The 16,474-nt window shown below is 40.7% G+C and overlaps 1 protein-coding gene across 3 annotated transcripts in view; it reads right to left on the bottom strand.

Moving 5' to 3' along the window:
• Positions 1 to 16,474, bottom strand: part of slc7a10a (solute carrier family 7 member 10a) — a 46,561-nt gene that overhangs the window by 16,772 nt on the left and 13,315 nt on the right. For all 3 annotated transcript variants that reach the window (XM_054769806.1, XM_054769807.1, XM_054769805.1), the window contains one exon: positions 1,313 to 1,517. In XM_054769806.1, coding sequence (XP_054625781.1) covers positions 1,313 to 1,398 — 86 coding nt within the window. In that variant the 5' untranslated portion in view covers positions 1,399 to 1,517. The remainder of the gene's footprint in view (positions 1 to 1,312; positions 1,518 to 16,474) is intronic.

Below are 16,474 nucleotides of genomic sequence, written 5' to 3' on the forward strand. Positions count from 1 at the left end.
AGTTTTCTTCTTGCGGGTTTGAAAATCCGTGCGTGTCTCTTGACATTTTCCCCATTTTTGCACATAGCCAGCACGTACGTCGGGATGTAACTCCCCCTTGAAGTTGGACCATTTAGGAAGATTTCAGGACAAATATGTTGCTAAACGTCTGCGTCTGAACCGCCTTCAGACATGGGAGGCCTCGCTTCAGCGAGCATCAAAGTATTAGCATGAGTTTGGCTTTTTTGGCATCACAAGAAGGGTGTTAAGAGCAAGAATGTACACAGAAAGTTCCGTTACTTGTTATCAAAGTTAAGAAAGACTTCCATGAGGAGAGCGAGGCATGGGACGGTGACCAGTTTCAAGGTATTCCAGGGTATGAAAAAGTCACACTTTCAAAACCACTAAAACGGTGCATCGTACCGTTTCTCCCCTATGGGAGAAAGTGGCCGCTAAGTGGAAATACTTTGTCACGTCCTGTGGCATTCTTCGCAGTCGGAACTGGGCTTCCATGTGTTGCCGAACGTCGTTAGCTGCCTCGTTAGCATTGAGCGGCGCCGGTACGCTGTTGGCGGTCAACATATTCCTCATGTGGACAGCGGCCAAGTGTGGAGATGTGAGTGGAGGATAAGTGCTGAAAAGTGTTTATTCTCCGCTGAACAACAAGCAATGGTCGCTTAGCAACATCTCAGTTGCTAACACAAATCACATGACCCACAAACGCAGGTTTGTGGAAAAGTCCAACCTGCCGCTATGAAACAAAACGTAACGTCAAGTTATTTTATGATTTATGATGTGACCTTTTTGAGCCACTTGATTGCATGTATTTGTGTTTTAAAACATTTTAGAGCTGTAATTATAATTCCGTCATACTGTTCCAGCACCCATCTTGACGGAAAAGAACAGAAATGTAGAAAATTTTGCAAATGTATTAAAAAATAAAAAGTGAAATATCACATGGTCAGAAGTATTCAGACCCAATTGAGCATCTCTGGGGAGACGTGAGAATGGCTGTCCACCAACGTTCACCATCCAACCTGACAGAACTGGAGAGGATCTGCAAAAGAAGAATGGTGGAGGATCCCCAAGCCCAGGTGTTCATTCCCAAGAAGACTCATGGCTGGACGAGCTCAACAGGTGCTTCAACTCAATACTGAGCACAGCGTCTGGATACTTCTGACCACGTCATATTTCACCTTTTCTTTTTTCATACATTTGCAAACATTTCTGCATTTCTGTTCTTTTTCTGTCAAGATGGGTGCTGAGTGTACATTAATGAGAAATAAAATGAGCAGATGAATAAACACACATGAGGCACTGTGGCTCTTCTCACCCGATGAGTCCTCCGAAGATCTCCGTCACATACGAGTAGTCTCCTCCGGACTTGGGTATGGTGACGCCCAGCTCGGCGTAGCACATGGACCCCAGGACGCAGATCCCGCCCCCGCAGACCCACACGATGAGCGACAGTCCCACCGAGCCGGCATGCTCCAGAACTCCTTTAGGGGACACAAAGATGCCTGAGCCGATGATGTTCCCTGCGGAGAGAAATGGAAAGCAGCTTGAACTCATACCTTGCCCGACGTCTGTATTGATTTTGGAGGGGCTGTGCATTATCATACTGCATGACGCGATGGACGTGCATGAATGGCACAACAATGGGCCTCGGGATCTCGTCACGGTATCTCAAATGCCGTCAATAAAATGCACCTGTGTGGCGGGTGAAGTATCCCGTGGTGGCGGTGGGGTTATGGTGTGGTGTGGGCAGGCATATTCACCCCACATGTCACCCACTGGCCGTGTTCAGGGTGCTCTGGATCAGCGCACACTACCAATCAAAAGTTTTCGAATACTGAGGAAAAAGCTCCGTTTTGAAGTGTTAAGATGGTCTGTCTCTCTTCCATCATTCATTCCCTTTTTTCTTGCCATGTTTGTAGCAGCAAACGACTTTCTCCAGTACAGTGCTGTTGTTGACCAGGGTAGAACCACAGCGGGTTTGGATGCAGACAGAGGAGGGACCATGAGTTGCACCGAGTGCCAAGGCTTGATCAACCTCCACAATGTAGCCAGGTAATACACAACAACAAGGACAAGATCATAGAAAATATGTGAAAACAATAAAAGAAGTCAAACAAAACCATTAAAATGATGACTGATTAAGAGCTGTTATAAAAATGAAAACTTTATTTACAAGTCACGTATGGCTCCGTTGACGATCGGTCATCGTTTCAACACACAAACGTGACCTCAAGTGAGCCAAGATTTGACAATCCATTTCAGAGCATGAAGAATTGGTATCGGAAGTATCGACATTTCAAGTCCAACCTCTGATTGATTCATTGATTGAGTAAGACATGGGTGTCCAAAGTGCGGCCCAGGGCTGATTTTGAATGAAGAAACAACCAGCAAAGATGGGGAAAGAAGCACTAATTTTACAAGAGAAAAGATGAAATTTTAAGAGCGTAAAGTCAAAATATTCATAGAAAAAATATCCTAAAGTCAAAAACAAAACAAAGAAAAGGTTGGAATTTTTAGGACAATTAAGTTGGAGAAATTATGAAGTCAAAGTACGATGAATAAAGTCATAATATAAAACAGTAAAGTGTTCCCTCGCTACATCACGGTTCACCTTTTGCGGCTTCGCTGTTTCAAGGATTTTTTAACGGCATATGAACACGCGTTGTGTTGTGCATCCTTGTGGTGTATTAGAGCCATCTATGGGTGCTCTGTTGTATGTGTTTGTTATTGTATTTACTACTGCTACCAGTGGAGGGAGTTGTACAGCCATGTGAGTGTTGAAGACGTCTCAGTTTGTGTTTACGTGCCTGTACCAGCGGTAGACAATAGCCGGCTAAATATAGATCCACAACAGTCCTTATTGGCTAAGGGAGAACCCGCCCACTGTGTTCTGTGTCCTGACTGGCTGTAGACCATTGTCAATCAGTCTCCTTCATGCAGCACTGCTGTGTTTCCTGTTATTTGCTAGCGATCATACAACAGCAGTGTGACTCTGAGCAATGTATATTTACATTTTCATCCCCAAAAAAACCCACAATGTCAATGAAACGCTTTGCGCCCAAAAGATAGAGAAAGCCAGCCATCAGACAAAAAGTAGGACATGTGGACATGCAGAAGGAAGGCAGGAGCCATTACTCTGTAAGTAATACTGTAAAAGTCAATCTTCGGTTCATGGAAGACGATGGGGAGGAGTAAAAAACAACGACAGGAGCAATATGTTTTAGTAAGGATACAAAAACGCTAGAGCCAAACGGCACCAGGACAAAGAGGCACGGTCAGAGGAGTGAAATACGCGTCGCTTAATCATCTAAACTCAACAGAAGGTTTGAACTTTGAGTGTTTAAACAAGAGAGAAATAAAGTTGGCTACTTCGCCGATTTCACTTATTGTGGGTTATTTTGGGAACCTATCCCCCACGATAAACGAGGGAACACTGTAATGTCAGAATTTTACAAGATAAAAAAGCATGTTGAAATATTTGTAAAAATAACAAAAAATAGCAAAAAAGTGAATACTAATAATATGGTTTGTCACCAATAACACGAAGCTGGTGTGCAGGCAGTTTTTTTCTTTAATATAAGAAAACGTCTCAGCATATCTACATGGGTTGCTTTAAAACATGTAAAAGTGGCCCCCCATCCTTTATTTGTTACTATGTGGCCCTTGGTGGAAAACGTTTGGACACCCCTGGATGAAGCGGTGTGTCCAGCTTTTGGAAGTTGTAAAAAAAATGTTAAAAAGTCAGTTCCTGAAGAGCCTTGAGGAAAAACTGCATGTGGGAGCAAGGAGGCGCTGCCAGGCGAAGGAGGTCCTGCTGCTCAATAGGAGGTGGAAAGAGATGTTTTGCTTTCAGCATAGCAATGGCGTTTCACCCAAAAACCAACGGGGGTGCATTTTCCCCATTGTGACTTCAATTTATGACCCCTTCCTTCTTTCTTTCCTCGGCTCCCGTCGTTCTCGTAAATGGGATGAAATCTTTCCACATCGGGCGCTCCGACTCAATGACGACAAGCCCACACTCGCTCCACCTACCGGACACTTTTAGTGGTTATTTCGGGAGACAAACGGTCGTCCCACTGTTTCTCACGCCCCCTTTCATTGACTGCCACCTGAGACGTTCTCGTCAATATGAGTGGAGTGAAGGTGGGCGGGCCAAACAAATTAGAGCTAAGTGGTGGATGGGACTGCATGCGGTATTGTGTGTCAGTACAGGAGGCCAGCACTCTTTAGGGTAACGGCTGCCAGCCGGTGGTTTGGTTTGGTTTGGTTTGGTTTGGTTTAGTTTATTTGAACATGAAGGTTACAATGGAATACATCTCGTGAATCATTCTTTGACAGTTCCACATGTCCAAAAGGAGTAGGAAGAAGCAAAGCTTATTTAATCCTACCCCCCATCCATTCTACATCTAGTACAGTACATGTAGTTCACTTCCTGGATTCCATGTCATGTTTTCAGTGATAGTCAGGATAACACATAATAGATAACGGTGAGATGGGCCAGTGGTAAACCTCACGCCGTGGACGTCAAGTTGACACTTTTAGCTTGACGGCTAGCGTTCTCGACTCTCATTCATAGGCCTGTAACGATAATCAATAAATCAATTAAGCGCACGATAATTAAAAAAGAAGTAAATAATTTTGCCGGCCTCGATATATTGACATGTGACGTGTTTGTTTTCCTCCGTCTCTCTCTTCCAAACAGGCTGGATGACAGGAGAGTTCACTCTGTGCATCCGTCTCAATACACAGGTGTGTTGGTTCTATAGCGGAATGAACCGAGCGAGTGAACCCTCCTTTGTCCCAGTGGGGAGAGGCGGGGTGCTAGCCAGTGTGCGCCCTCAAAATCATGTTGAAAATATTTATCCCACATTTATCAGCAATAATTTGTGGGACGATTCTCGTCCAGCAAAACTTGTTATGGTGACAGGCCTATGCACCTCAACACAACCGGCCTGTCCAGTTTTCCCAACTGAGGAAAAAAGCTGCCGCTGGAGGTGCAGCAGCACCTTCATCCCGACAGTCAACGCTAACTGAGGCGTTTGGTGGGCAAAGTAAGCATAAAGAAATGGTGCACGCTCACAGACTGTGTCGTTGGCTGCATGTTAAGCGTTTCTGTTCAACCGTCATGATTTATTCAGGTGCAATTCTGTATACAGAGACTTGATACTACATTTTATTTATTGGTGTGTGTTCTTTTTATTGGAGTGTTTTCTTTTCTTAACAGAAACCAGGTCTGTTTTATATTGTTTTTGGTTATGATTGTCATCTTTATTTAAAGTGAACCTATTATGCTTTTCCTCTTTTCTCACCTCACCAAGTGTTGTTACAGTGTTGTATTCTGGTGTTAAACGCGTCACATAATGAGGCTTGCACATTTGGAAATGAGACTTCGCTCTGCTCACCGTGTTAGCACGTATGGATCCCAGGAAATGTTCATTTGGTTGTGAGGGAAAGCTAATTTGGTTTAGCGTTCCTAACGAGGCAAGCATCAGGCAGAAGTGGTTGGAGTTGCTGAGAAAAAGATGCTCATCTGTCAACAGCACTTCCTTGACACGGGACTGTTTTGGGAAACTGTTGCTGAAGTCTGACGCCTTTCCAACGTTACTTAGTGGTGTTGAAGAGTCAGACGAGCAAGCTGACAGTAACAATTGATCAGTGCCCTAACTGTTTATTTTGGGTAAGTAATGGGACCAAAAGCGGTTGTCTGTGTAGCATTACAGAGCGTGCATAAGGGCCGGATGTTAAGAGGAGACATTTTAGAAAGATAAATCGCCGTTTACTATCAACTCCTGGACCGGCAAAATCAGAAAGTGGGGTTAGGCAGCGGTCCAGATGTCCTCGGGAGCGCTTGGGAGTGTGACCAGGCACAGCAGAGTGGGCTCGGACCTGGAGGAGGGCCGGGAGTGGAGTAAATTACACAGACAGTTTGGGTGGGAAGCAGGAAACCCAAGGAAACACTGCAGGAAGAGCTGCAGAGTCTGGAAGCACTGGAAAGCTTTCTGTGCGAGTTATCACGTGGAGCTGCTCTATAGGAGGCCACAACTCAATAGTACAAAGTATAATAGTATAGTATAGTACAAAGTGTAATAGTATAGCATAATACAAGGTATAATAGTATAGTATAGTATAAAGTATAATAGTATAGTACAAAGTATAATAGTATAGTATAGTATAAAGTATAATAGTATAGTACAAAGTATAATAGTATAGTATAGTATAAAGTATAATAGTATAGTACAAAGTATAATAGTATAGTATAGTACAAAGTATAATAGTATAGTACAAAGTATAATAGCATGTATAGTACAAAGTATAATAGTATAGTATAGTATAAAGTATAATAGTATAGTACAAAGTATAATAGTATAGTATAGTACAAAGTATAATAGTATGTATAGTACAAAGTATAATAGTATACTATAGTACAAAGTATAATAGTATAGTACAAAGTATAGTAGTATAGTATAGTACAAAGTATAATAGTATAGCATAATACAAGGTATAATAGTAAGTATAGTACAAAGTATAATAGTATACTATAGTACAAAGTATAATAGTATAGTACAAAGTATAATAAAATAGTATAGTACAAAGTATAATAGTATAGTACAAAGTATTATAGTATAGTATAAAGTATAATAGTATAGTACAAAGTATAATAGTATAGTACAAAGTATAATAAAATAGTATAGTACAAAGTATAATAGTATTGTACAAAGTATAATAGTATAGTATAGTACAAAGTATAATAGTATGTATAGTACAAAGTATAATAGTATAGTATAGTACAAAGTATAATAGTATAGTACAAAGTATAATGGTATAGTATAGTACAAAGTATAATAGTATAGCATAATACAAGGTATAATAGTATAGTATAAAGTATAATAGTATAGTACAAAGTATAATAGTATGTATAGTACAAAGTATAATAGTATAGTATAGTACAAAGTATAATAGTATAGTACAAAGTATAATAGCATGTATAGTACGAAGTATAATAGTATAGTATAGTACAAAGTATAATAGTATAGTATAGTACAAAGTATAATAGTATGTATAGTACAAAGTATAATAGTATACTATAGTACAAAGTATAATAGTATAGTACAAAGTATAATAGTATAGTATAGTACAAAGTATAATAGTATAGCATAATACAAGGTATAATAGTATGTATAGTACAAAGTATAATAGTATAGTATAGTACAAAGTATTATAGCATAGTATAAAGTATAATAGTATAGTACAAAGTATAATAGTATAGTACAAAGTATAATAAAATAGTATAGTACAAAGTATAATAGTATAGTACAAAGTATAATAGTATAGTATAGTACAAAGTATAATAGTATGTATAGTACAAAGTATAATAGTATAGTATAGTACAAAGTATAATAGTATAGTACAAAGTATAATAGTATAGTATAGTACAAAGTATAATAGTATAGCATAATACAAGGTATAATAGTATAGTATAAAGTATAATAGTATAGTACAAAGTATAATAGTATGTATAGTACAAAGTATAATAGTATAGTATAGTACAAAGTATAATAGTATAGTACAAAGTATAATAGTATGTATAGTACAAAGTATAATAGTATAGTATAGTACAAAGTATAGTAGTATAGTACAAAGTATAATAGTATAGTACAAAGTATAGTAGTATAGTACAAAGTATAATAGTATAGTATAGTACAAAGTATAATAGTATAGCATAATACAAGGTATAACAGTATAGTATAGTATAAAGTATAATAGTATAGTACAAAGTATAATAAAATAGTATAGTACAAAGTATAATAGTATAGTACAAAGTATAATAGTATAGTACAAAGTATAATAGTATGTATAGTACAAAGTATAATAGTATAGTATAGTACAAAGTATAATAGTATAGTATAGTACAAAGTATAATAGTATAGCATAATACAAGGTATAATAGTATAGTATAAAGTATAATAGTATAGTATAAAGTATAATAGTATAGTATAGTACAAAGTATAGTAGTATAGTATAGTACAAAGTATAATAGTATAGCATAATACAAGGTATAATAGTATAAAGTATAATAGTATGTATAGTACAAAGTATAATAGTAAAGTATAGTACAAAGTATAATAGTATCGTACAAAGTATAATAGCATGTATAGTACAAAGTATAATAGTATAGTATAGTATAAAGTATAATAGTATAGTACAAAGTATAATAGTATAGTATAGTACAAAGTATAATAGTATGTATAGTACAAAGTATAATAGTATACTATAGTACAAATTATAATAGTATAGTACAATGTATAGTAGTATAGTATAGTACAAAGTATAATAGTATAGCATAATACAAGGTATAATAGTATAGTATAAAGTATAATAGTATAGTACAAAGTATAATAGTATAGTATAGTACAAAGTATAATAGTATAGTACAAAGTATAATAGTATGTATAGTACAAAGTATAATAGTATAGTACAAAGTATAATAGTATAGTATAGTACAAAGTATAATAGTATGTATAATACAAAGTATAATAGTATAGTACAAAGTATAATAGTATAGTATAGTACAAAGTATAATAGTATAGCATAATATAAGGTATAATAGTATAGTATAGTATAAAGTATAATAGTATAGTACAAAGTATAATAGTATGTATAGTACAAAGTATAATAGTATAGTATAGTACAAAGTATAATAGTATAGTACAAAGTATAATAGTATGTATAGTACAAAGTATAATAGTATAGCATAATACAAAGTATAATAGTATAGTATAGTAGAAGTGTAATAGTATAGTACAATACAAAGTATAAGAGTATAGTACAATACAAAGTATAATAGTATAATACAAAGTATAATAGTATGTATAGTACAAAGTATAATAGTATAGTACAAAGTGTAATAGTATAGTATAGTACAAAGTATAATAGTATGTATAGTACAAAGTATAATAGTATAGTATAGTACAAAGTATAATAGTATAGCATAATATAAGGTATAATAGTATAGTATAAAGTATAATAGTATAGTACAAAGTATAATAGTATGTATAGTACAAAGTATAATAGTATAGTATAGTACAAAGTATAATAGTATAGTACAAAGTATAATAGTATAGTACAAAGTATTATAGTATAGTACAAAGTATAATAGTATAGCATAATACAAAGTATAATAGTATAGTATAGTAGAAAGTGTAATAGTATAGTACAATACAAAGTATAAGAGTATAGTACAATACAAAGTATAATAGTATAGTACAAAGTATAATAGTATGTATAGTACAAAGTATAATAGTATAGTACAAAGTATAATAGTATAGTATAGTACAAAGTATAATAGTATAGCATAATACAAAGTATAATAGTATAGTATAGTACAAAGTGTAATAGTATAGTACAATACAAAGTATAAGAGTATAGTACAATACAAAGTATAATAGTATAATACAAAGTATAATAGGTCCCCTTTAAGTGCTATTTTTGCTGAAAGAGACTGAGACCATCTTATTTTTGTTACATTTTTTTTTGTTAGTTTATTTTATTTCAAAGCTCAACATTCCACCGCTTGAGAAATGTAAGTTTATTACTTTTGACACGGTTTACTCGTTAATAAAACGATGATCTCCGAATAATGTTGGCAATCATTTGTAGGCCAATTCTGTCATCAGGCTGAGACACTCCGCCCTCCTCGCGAAGGATTGGTTGAAACCAGATCAGGCCATTACACCAAAAAACAGCTAACGGGAAGCTTCCTGATCATTGGGACCGCCTCCACAGCAGGCAGATGAGGACTCGGTTTCACTTTAGAGATCGCTTGGACCTCGCTAAGCCTTGTTTGGTGGCCTGACTGCTTCTCTCCAGCACTGGCATTGCAAATATTACATTGTAACACAACTTGGCTTTATTTCACAGCTGGTAGAACAAAATAATCTGGATGGACTGGGCCGGTCCAAACAGATCCCAGGGTGGAACGTGAGGCTGGCGAGCTGGCTAAGACTGCATCAACAGCGCCTCTGCTGGTGGCAATCAAGCACTGTGCTCCCTTAGGCTCAAGATGCGATTGGTCGAGAGTTCTTCACAATCAGTAGAATTCTTGACTAATCAGTTGTTAGCTGCTGATTTGAAACCACATTCCATAACGTGTCTCTAAACGGGTCAATGCAGTCTGAACATAATGTCTATTTTCTATCTACAGTATCTATGTCTATGATTGTTCCATCAGGGCTACGGTGTTTTGTCAAAGTGCTGATAGCCTCCAAGGAACTGTTCTTGTACCGCTGACACTTGATTGGACACAGCACCATGGTAACAGTAACCAGCAATTATCCCGACGGGGGCCATTACAGTGCAGATTGTAAGGAAGTTTCTACGGGTACCACAAGCAGATTTACATCCTGTATTCACGGTACAGACCAGAGACCTCCAGAGAAATATGTCCCTCGTTCTCCAAGGCACGTCGGACTGCATTCCTTCTTGCTGAGTCCTGACAAGCTGGAGAGTCGAGTGACGGCTTTGGTTAAGACTTCTGGTCCAACTTCATTGCATTTGCCGTATTAACCCATTTCAACCCGCCGGTCACATTTGTGAAGGACAAGAATGATTTGATTTACAGGGCTCTAAAAATTTTCTTGAGTAATCTTTCAAAATATTTTCAGTATATATTGTAAGAATACATTGTTTAGATGAAATGTATGCATTTACACATGTTTGGAATAAATTATCACATGACCAAAGCTGTTTACTTCCTGGTTGCACGTTGAGAAGAAGATGGCTTCCTCAACTCCTTCCAAAAAAAGGTCAGTAAAGTATGTTCAAATAAACATAAAGCAAAGATTTTTTGTACACATGATCTTTAGGTTGTATAGTAATGATATATGCATTTGCAATTACTCAAATATGTTTGATATCCTTGCAGCATGAGCAAACATTTGCATGGTCACATTAGTGACCTGTGGGATAGCGCATTGTAGCTAGGTGTACACATAGGTCTATACATACAAATTGCTAGCTATGTCTAATTCTGATCTTTTTTCTTGCTTTTAGATTCACTTTGAGTGAAGTGCTTGATATTTTGGGGGTCGGTGATGGTCCAGACAAGGCATGCAACATTGCAGTTATCCCTCAAAGTGAAAAAGATGCCATTTTCAGTGATTGTGATAGTGATGGATCTGACATGGACTATGAGGAGGAGATGGGCCATTTATATGGGTATGGATGAACTCCTCACATTCTATGGGATTCTTCTGGCATCTGGCTACAGCACTGTTCCACGAAGACACACGCACTGGTCAGGTGACACCGATGTACATAATCTATGCATTTCCAATGCAATGCGGAGAAATCGATTTGACGAAATAATGGCCTCAATACATTTTGTGGACAACAAAAAGATCACTGAAGATCCATTTTTCAAGGTTAGGCCAAGCTTCACCGAGCTGAACAAGTCTTACAAAGTCATGCCATATCCAGAATGTTTGTCAGTGGATGAGAGCATGATAAGATACTATGGGCAAGGTAAACCAATCTGTTTTGGCTATAAGCTATGGAGCCTTGCATCATCCAGCAGATACATGCATCATATGGAGCCATATGGGGGACGCCACACGCTCCTCCCAAAGACTGGCTTAGGCCAGGGGCCAAGTGTTGTTCTTGGTCTTGCAGAGCAGGGTGAGATGCCTCCAGGTTGCAAATTCTACCATGACAACCTCTTTACTTCTCTATCACTCCTTGATGAGATGACAAAGGGGGGCTATGGGAGCTGTGGCACGATGAGGGAAAACCAACTCTTTGATGTTCCCTTCAAACCAAAGAGTGAATTCATGAAGTTACATCGAGGAACCTCAGAAGTTTTAACGCAAACAGAAAAGCTGTTGGTCCGCTGGAAAGACAACAATGTTGTGACTATAGCAACAAACACAGGGGAGCAATATACCGAAACAATGGTCAAGCGATGGAATAAAGAGCGACATGCCTTTGACCAAGTCCATCAACCACAATGCATCAAACAGTATAATGAACACATGGGTGGTGTGGACCTTCATGACCAACAGGTCTCTAGATACAGCATCACAATCAGGTCCAAGAAGTGGTGGTGGCCCATCTTTTCATGGTCTCTCAGCAGTGCACTCGTAAATAGTCAATACTTTTACAGATTTGTTATGGGAGGGAACATTGAATGTATGTTGTCGATTGAATTTTGTACTGTGATTGATGAAACTGTAAGATTGTCAACTTGTATAAAATATGCAACGTGACAAAATATGTTATTTTCAAATAAAACAAAACTACCTGTTGACATATCTGCAGTTTTAGCCTGTGTTCACTTTCAGAGCTTTAAAGTGCGATTACAGCATATTATCCCACCGGTCACAATTGTGACCGATCATAAAGCATACATTTTGACCTATGTGTCGATATTTTTTTTACATTTTTGTTACTGATTACTTTAAAGGGCTACCAATGACACATGATTTTGACTTTTATATGTCTGGGAAAAATTTGGGATTAAATGGGTTAACGCTGACACAAGCAGAAGATGCTACGTGAAGCTCCGGTACGAGGACACCCCCCTTATTTCTGGAAGCGGATCAGCCCATTTTCACTTGGGCTCAAGGGGGAGAGCGCCTGTTCCCACGCAGGGAAAACAAGATCCCAGGTGGTTCTGATGCTTGAAATCAGAAGCTACTGCCATCACCCGCCTAATAAACAAGCAAAGAAAATGGAAGTCATGGAAGATAAAAATCATCTCTTGCCTTCGTAAGACCTTTTACAAACCACGCAGGGCAGCTTGGAACATTTTTAAGTCCATTCAGCGAGTTGTCATTGCATCACTGCAGAAACTAAATAACATTTGAAAAACAGCAAAAATGGTAAAAATAGAGCAAAAGAGAGAGAAAAAGCTGCAATGTTGACACCAACAACCTATAATATATACCAATAACAGATACTGGACCCCCAGTTGCTCCTGGTGCTGCGTCATCAGTAGGTCAATGTGCTAACAGCGTCAAAGCGCTACACAAGTGAAAGACCATTTGTCATTATAGTAGATACTATTTTTCAAAAAGGCAACAAAACTAGCGACTTTTTCTGGTCTGATTGAACACTTTTGGCAACTGACACGAAAGCACGGCTCAACGAGCAGCAGACCCATCTAAGAGCATCTAAATTCTCACTTGTGACGTTTGTATTTCTAAAGGTTTTATTTTGCTGTTCTTTTTTTAAATGTGTCCTGGCCCGTTACACAAATGAGACACGTACCCTGGAAGCAGTAGGAGCCCATACTCCGATGCCAGGCATGCAATGGCCGCCTCACCACACACGTTATCGGCTATGAGCGTCCACTAATGATGCAGCATGAGCGAGCGTGAGCATTCCTCACTGTCACCTTCCATTGTGGAGGCGAGATGCTTACATAACGCCCATGGCGTCTTTGTTATGTCATAAAGTTTGGCTCCACTAGCGAGTCCCACTGACCCACCAGCGTCACATCCTCCTTTAAAGACCAGTAGCACGGCACACATTGAGGAAGCCCACCTTCAGGCTGAAGACATAACAGGCTCTCCGGGTTGAACTGGAGTGTGTGTGTGTGTGTGTGTGTGTGTGTGTGTGTGTGTGTGTGTGTGTGTGTGTGTGAACCTCCCAAACCAGTATTGACAAGCTCTAGGCACGGATGGAAACCCACCGCACACCCCCACACCTTAACCTCACACCCACCTGCCTGCCTGAGAGGAAATAGTGCTTCAACTATTGTCCTACTTGTGGAGAGCTGCAGCAGTGGGGGGGGGGGGGGGGGGGGGGGGGGTTTGCTTTGGAATATGCTTTGCTGCATGTTTTCACTTGGCAGCACATACACTCCCAGTCAAAAGTTTGGAGACATCTCCTCATGCAATAGCATGAGATGAGGAGGTGTCGCTAAACCAGGAGGGGTTAGGGTTAGGGGGGTTGGGGTTAGACAAAACTGCATTTCAGCTTTGTGATGTCCTGTAGGTGAAAAAGCCTATTAGCATTAACTTTGTATTTTTGCTGGTTTTTTTTCCATTTTCCAAATACAGTAGTACCTCGCATAACGTAAACCTCCTTTTACCTAAATTCCACTGAACGTAAAGAATTAATGTAAAGTTTTTGCTTCGTATTGTCAGGCGTGGTGGGAGCCACGACAGGAATCAGGATCCCAATGCAGACAGCCAGAGTCAAAAATAGTAACAAAAATACTTTAATACGAAACAGAAAGAGTCCACAAGGTAAAAGTACAACTAAGGAAAATCCACTAACGGTTAACCAACGAAAAACACTGACAGCAAAAGGCTGTCAGGAACAAAAACCAAAGTACAAACAAAAAACACTGTAGGCAAACCTGACAGGAGATATCTTGGATACAAGGCTGAATGAACAAGCAGGTAAGGGAGCCAGAATGCAGGGTAAGGGTAATGGAGCCGGACTGAGCAGGAGCAAGGAACAGGAGGTCAGGAAGTCAAGGAGTACAATCTGGCACTGGTAGATTGTTTGGCTGCAGCTTAAGAAGGGAGGAGGTAATGAGCTGCAGGTGTGTGTGATTAGGTCTGGGTCATGTTCAGGGATGTGCTGCAACACAAAAACGGCAGAGGGCAGCAGAGCAGAATGCAGAACATGACAGTATGTCCCCCCCTCATAAGACGCCTCCTGGCGGCTTACCTGGCTTGTTAGGGTGGAGATGGTGGAAGTCGCTTATGAGTGACGGGTCCAAGATAAGGGAGCGGGAGACCCAAGAACGCTCCTCAGGGCCGTAACCCTCCCAGTCGACCAGGTACTGGAATCCTCTGCCCCTCCTTCGGGAGTCCAAGATAGCCTTCACCGTGTATGCTGGATGGCCATCGATCAGGCGCGGCGGAGGAGGCGACTCGGCCGGGGGGCACAGGTGACTGGAGGACACAGGTTTGAGGCAGGAGACGTGGAATACCGGGTGTACTTTGAGTGCTGGAGGTAGTTTAAGTCTGACGGCGGAGGGACTGATGATGGAGTCAATTAGGTATGGTCCCACAAATCTGGGTGCAAGCTTCCGACTGGTTCCGGCCAGTGGTAAGTCCCTGGATGACAACCAGACTTCCTGACCGACCTGGTAGACGGGTGCCGGAATTCTGTGGCGGTCGGCCAGGCGTCGATTGCGCTCCGCCGTGCGGTTCAGTGCGGCTACCGTCTCTCGCCAAACTCTTCGGGCGCGGCGAAGGTGGATCTGGACCGATGGTACTGACACTTCCGCCTCCTGAGACGGAAAAAGAGGAGGCTGGTATCCATTGGCGACTTTAAAGGGTGACATACCTGTGGCCGAGCTGACAAGGGTGTTATGCGCGTACTCCACCCAGGGGAGGTGGATGGACCAGGATGACGGGTGTCGGTGGCAGACGCAGCGTAAGGCGGCCTCGAGGTCCTGGTTGGCCCGCTCTGTCTGGCCGTTTGTCTGTGGATGGTGACCGGATGATAAGCTCACTGATGCCCCGAGCATCTTGCAGAAGGACTTCCAGACCTTGGAAGTAAACTGGGGCCCTCTGTCGGAAACAATGTTGATTGGAATTCCGTGGATGCGGAAGACATGTCTCACCAAGAGTCGCGCTGTGTCCAGTGAAGTAGGTAGTCCAGGTAACGCTATGAAATGTGCCATCTTGGAAAAACGGTCAACAATGTTCAGAATTGTGGTATTTCCTCTGGAAGCAGGTAGTCCAGTAACGAAGTCCAAAGCTATATGTGACCAGGGACGGGTCGGGATGGGCAGCGGTTGTAACAGACCCGCCGGAGGTCGATTCGATGACTTATTTCTGGCGCAGACAGAGCAGGCCGCGACGAACTCCTTCACATCCGCCGCCATGGAAGGCCACCAAAACCTCTGCGCCAATGCCAGTTGAGTTCGTCTGGTTCCTGGGTGACAGGTAACTCTGGAAGCGTGACCCCACTGCAATACGTCCGACCTCAGCGTCTCAGGAACAAACAATTTACCAGCAGGACAACCCTCTGGAGACTCCTCCCCTTTAGTTGCCTCCGACACCTTCTTCTCCACCTCCCACCGAAGAGCGCCCAACACTCGGGCCACAGGTATGATGGTTTCCGGCGCTGTTCCCTCCTCCGTGGGACTGAAGACTCTGGACAGGGCGTCAGGTTTAATATTGCGTGAACCGGGTCTGTAGGTGATGGAGAAATTGAAGCGTGTTAGGAACAGTGACCAACGGGCTTGTCTGGCATTGAGTCTCTGGGCGGTTCTGATGTAGGACAAGTTCTTGTGGTCGGTGATAACTATAAAAGGATGAACTGCGCCCTCCAGCCAATGCCGCCACTCCCGCAGCGCGAGAACGATGGCCAACAGCTCCCTGTTGCCCACATCGTAGTTCCCTTCAGCCTGTGTGAGGCGACGCGAGAAGAAGGCGCAGGGATGCAGCTTCTGGTCGACCGGGGACCGCTGGGACAGCACGGCTCCCACTCCCGTATCAGAAGCGTCAACCTCAAC

Source organism: Dunckerocampus dactyliophorus, chromosome 3 (genome assembly GCF_027744805.1).
Source record: "Dunckerocampus dactyliophorus isolate RoL2022-P2 chromosome 3, RoL_Ddac_1.1, whole genome shotgun sequence".
Taxonomy (NCBI): domain Eukaryota; kingdom Metazoa; phylum Chordata; class Actinopteri; order Syngnathiformes; family Syngnathidae; genus Dunckerocampus; species Dunckerocampus dactyliophorus.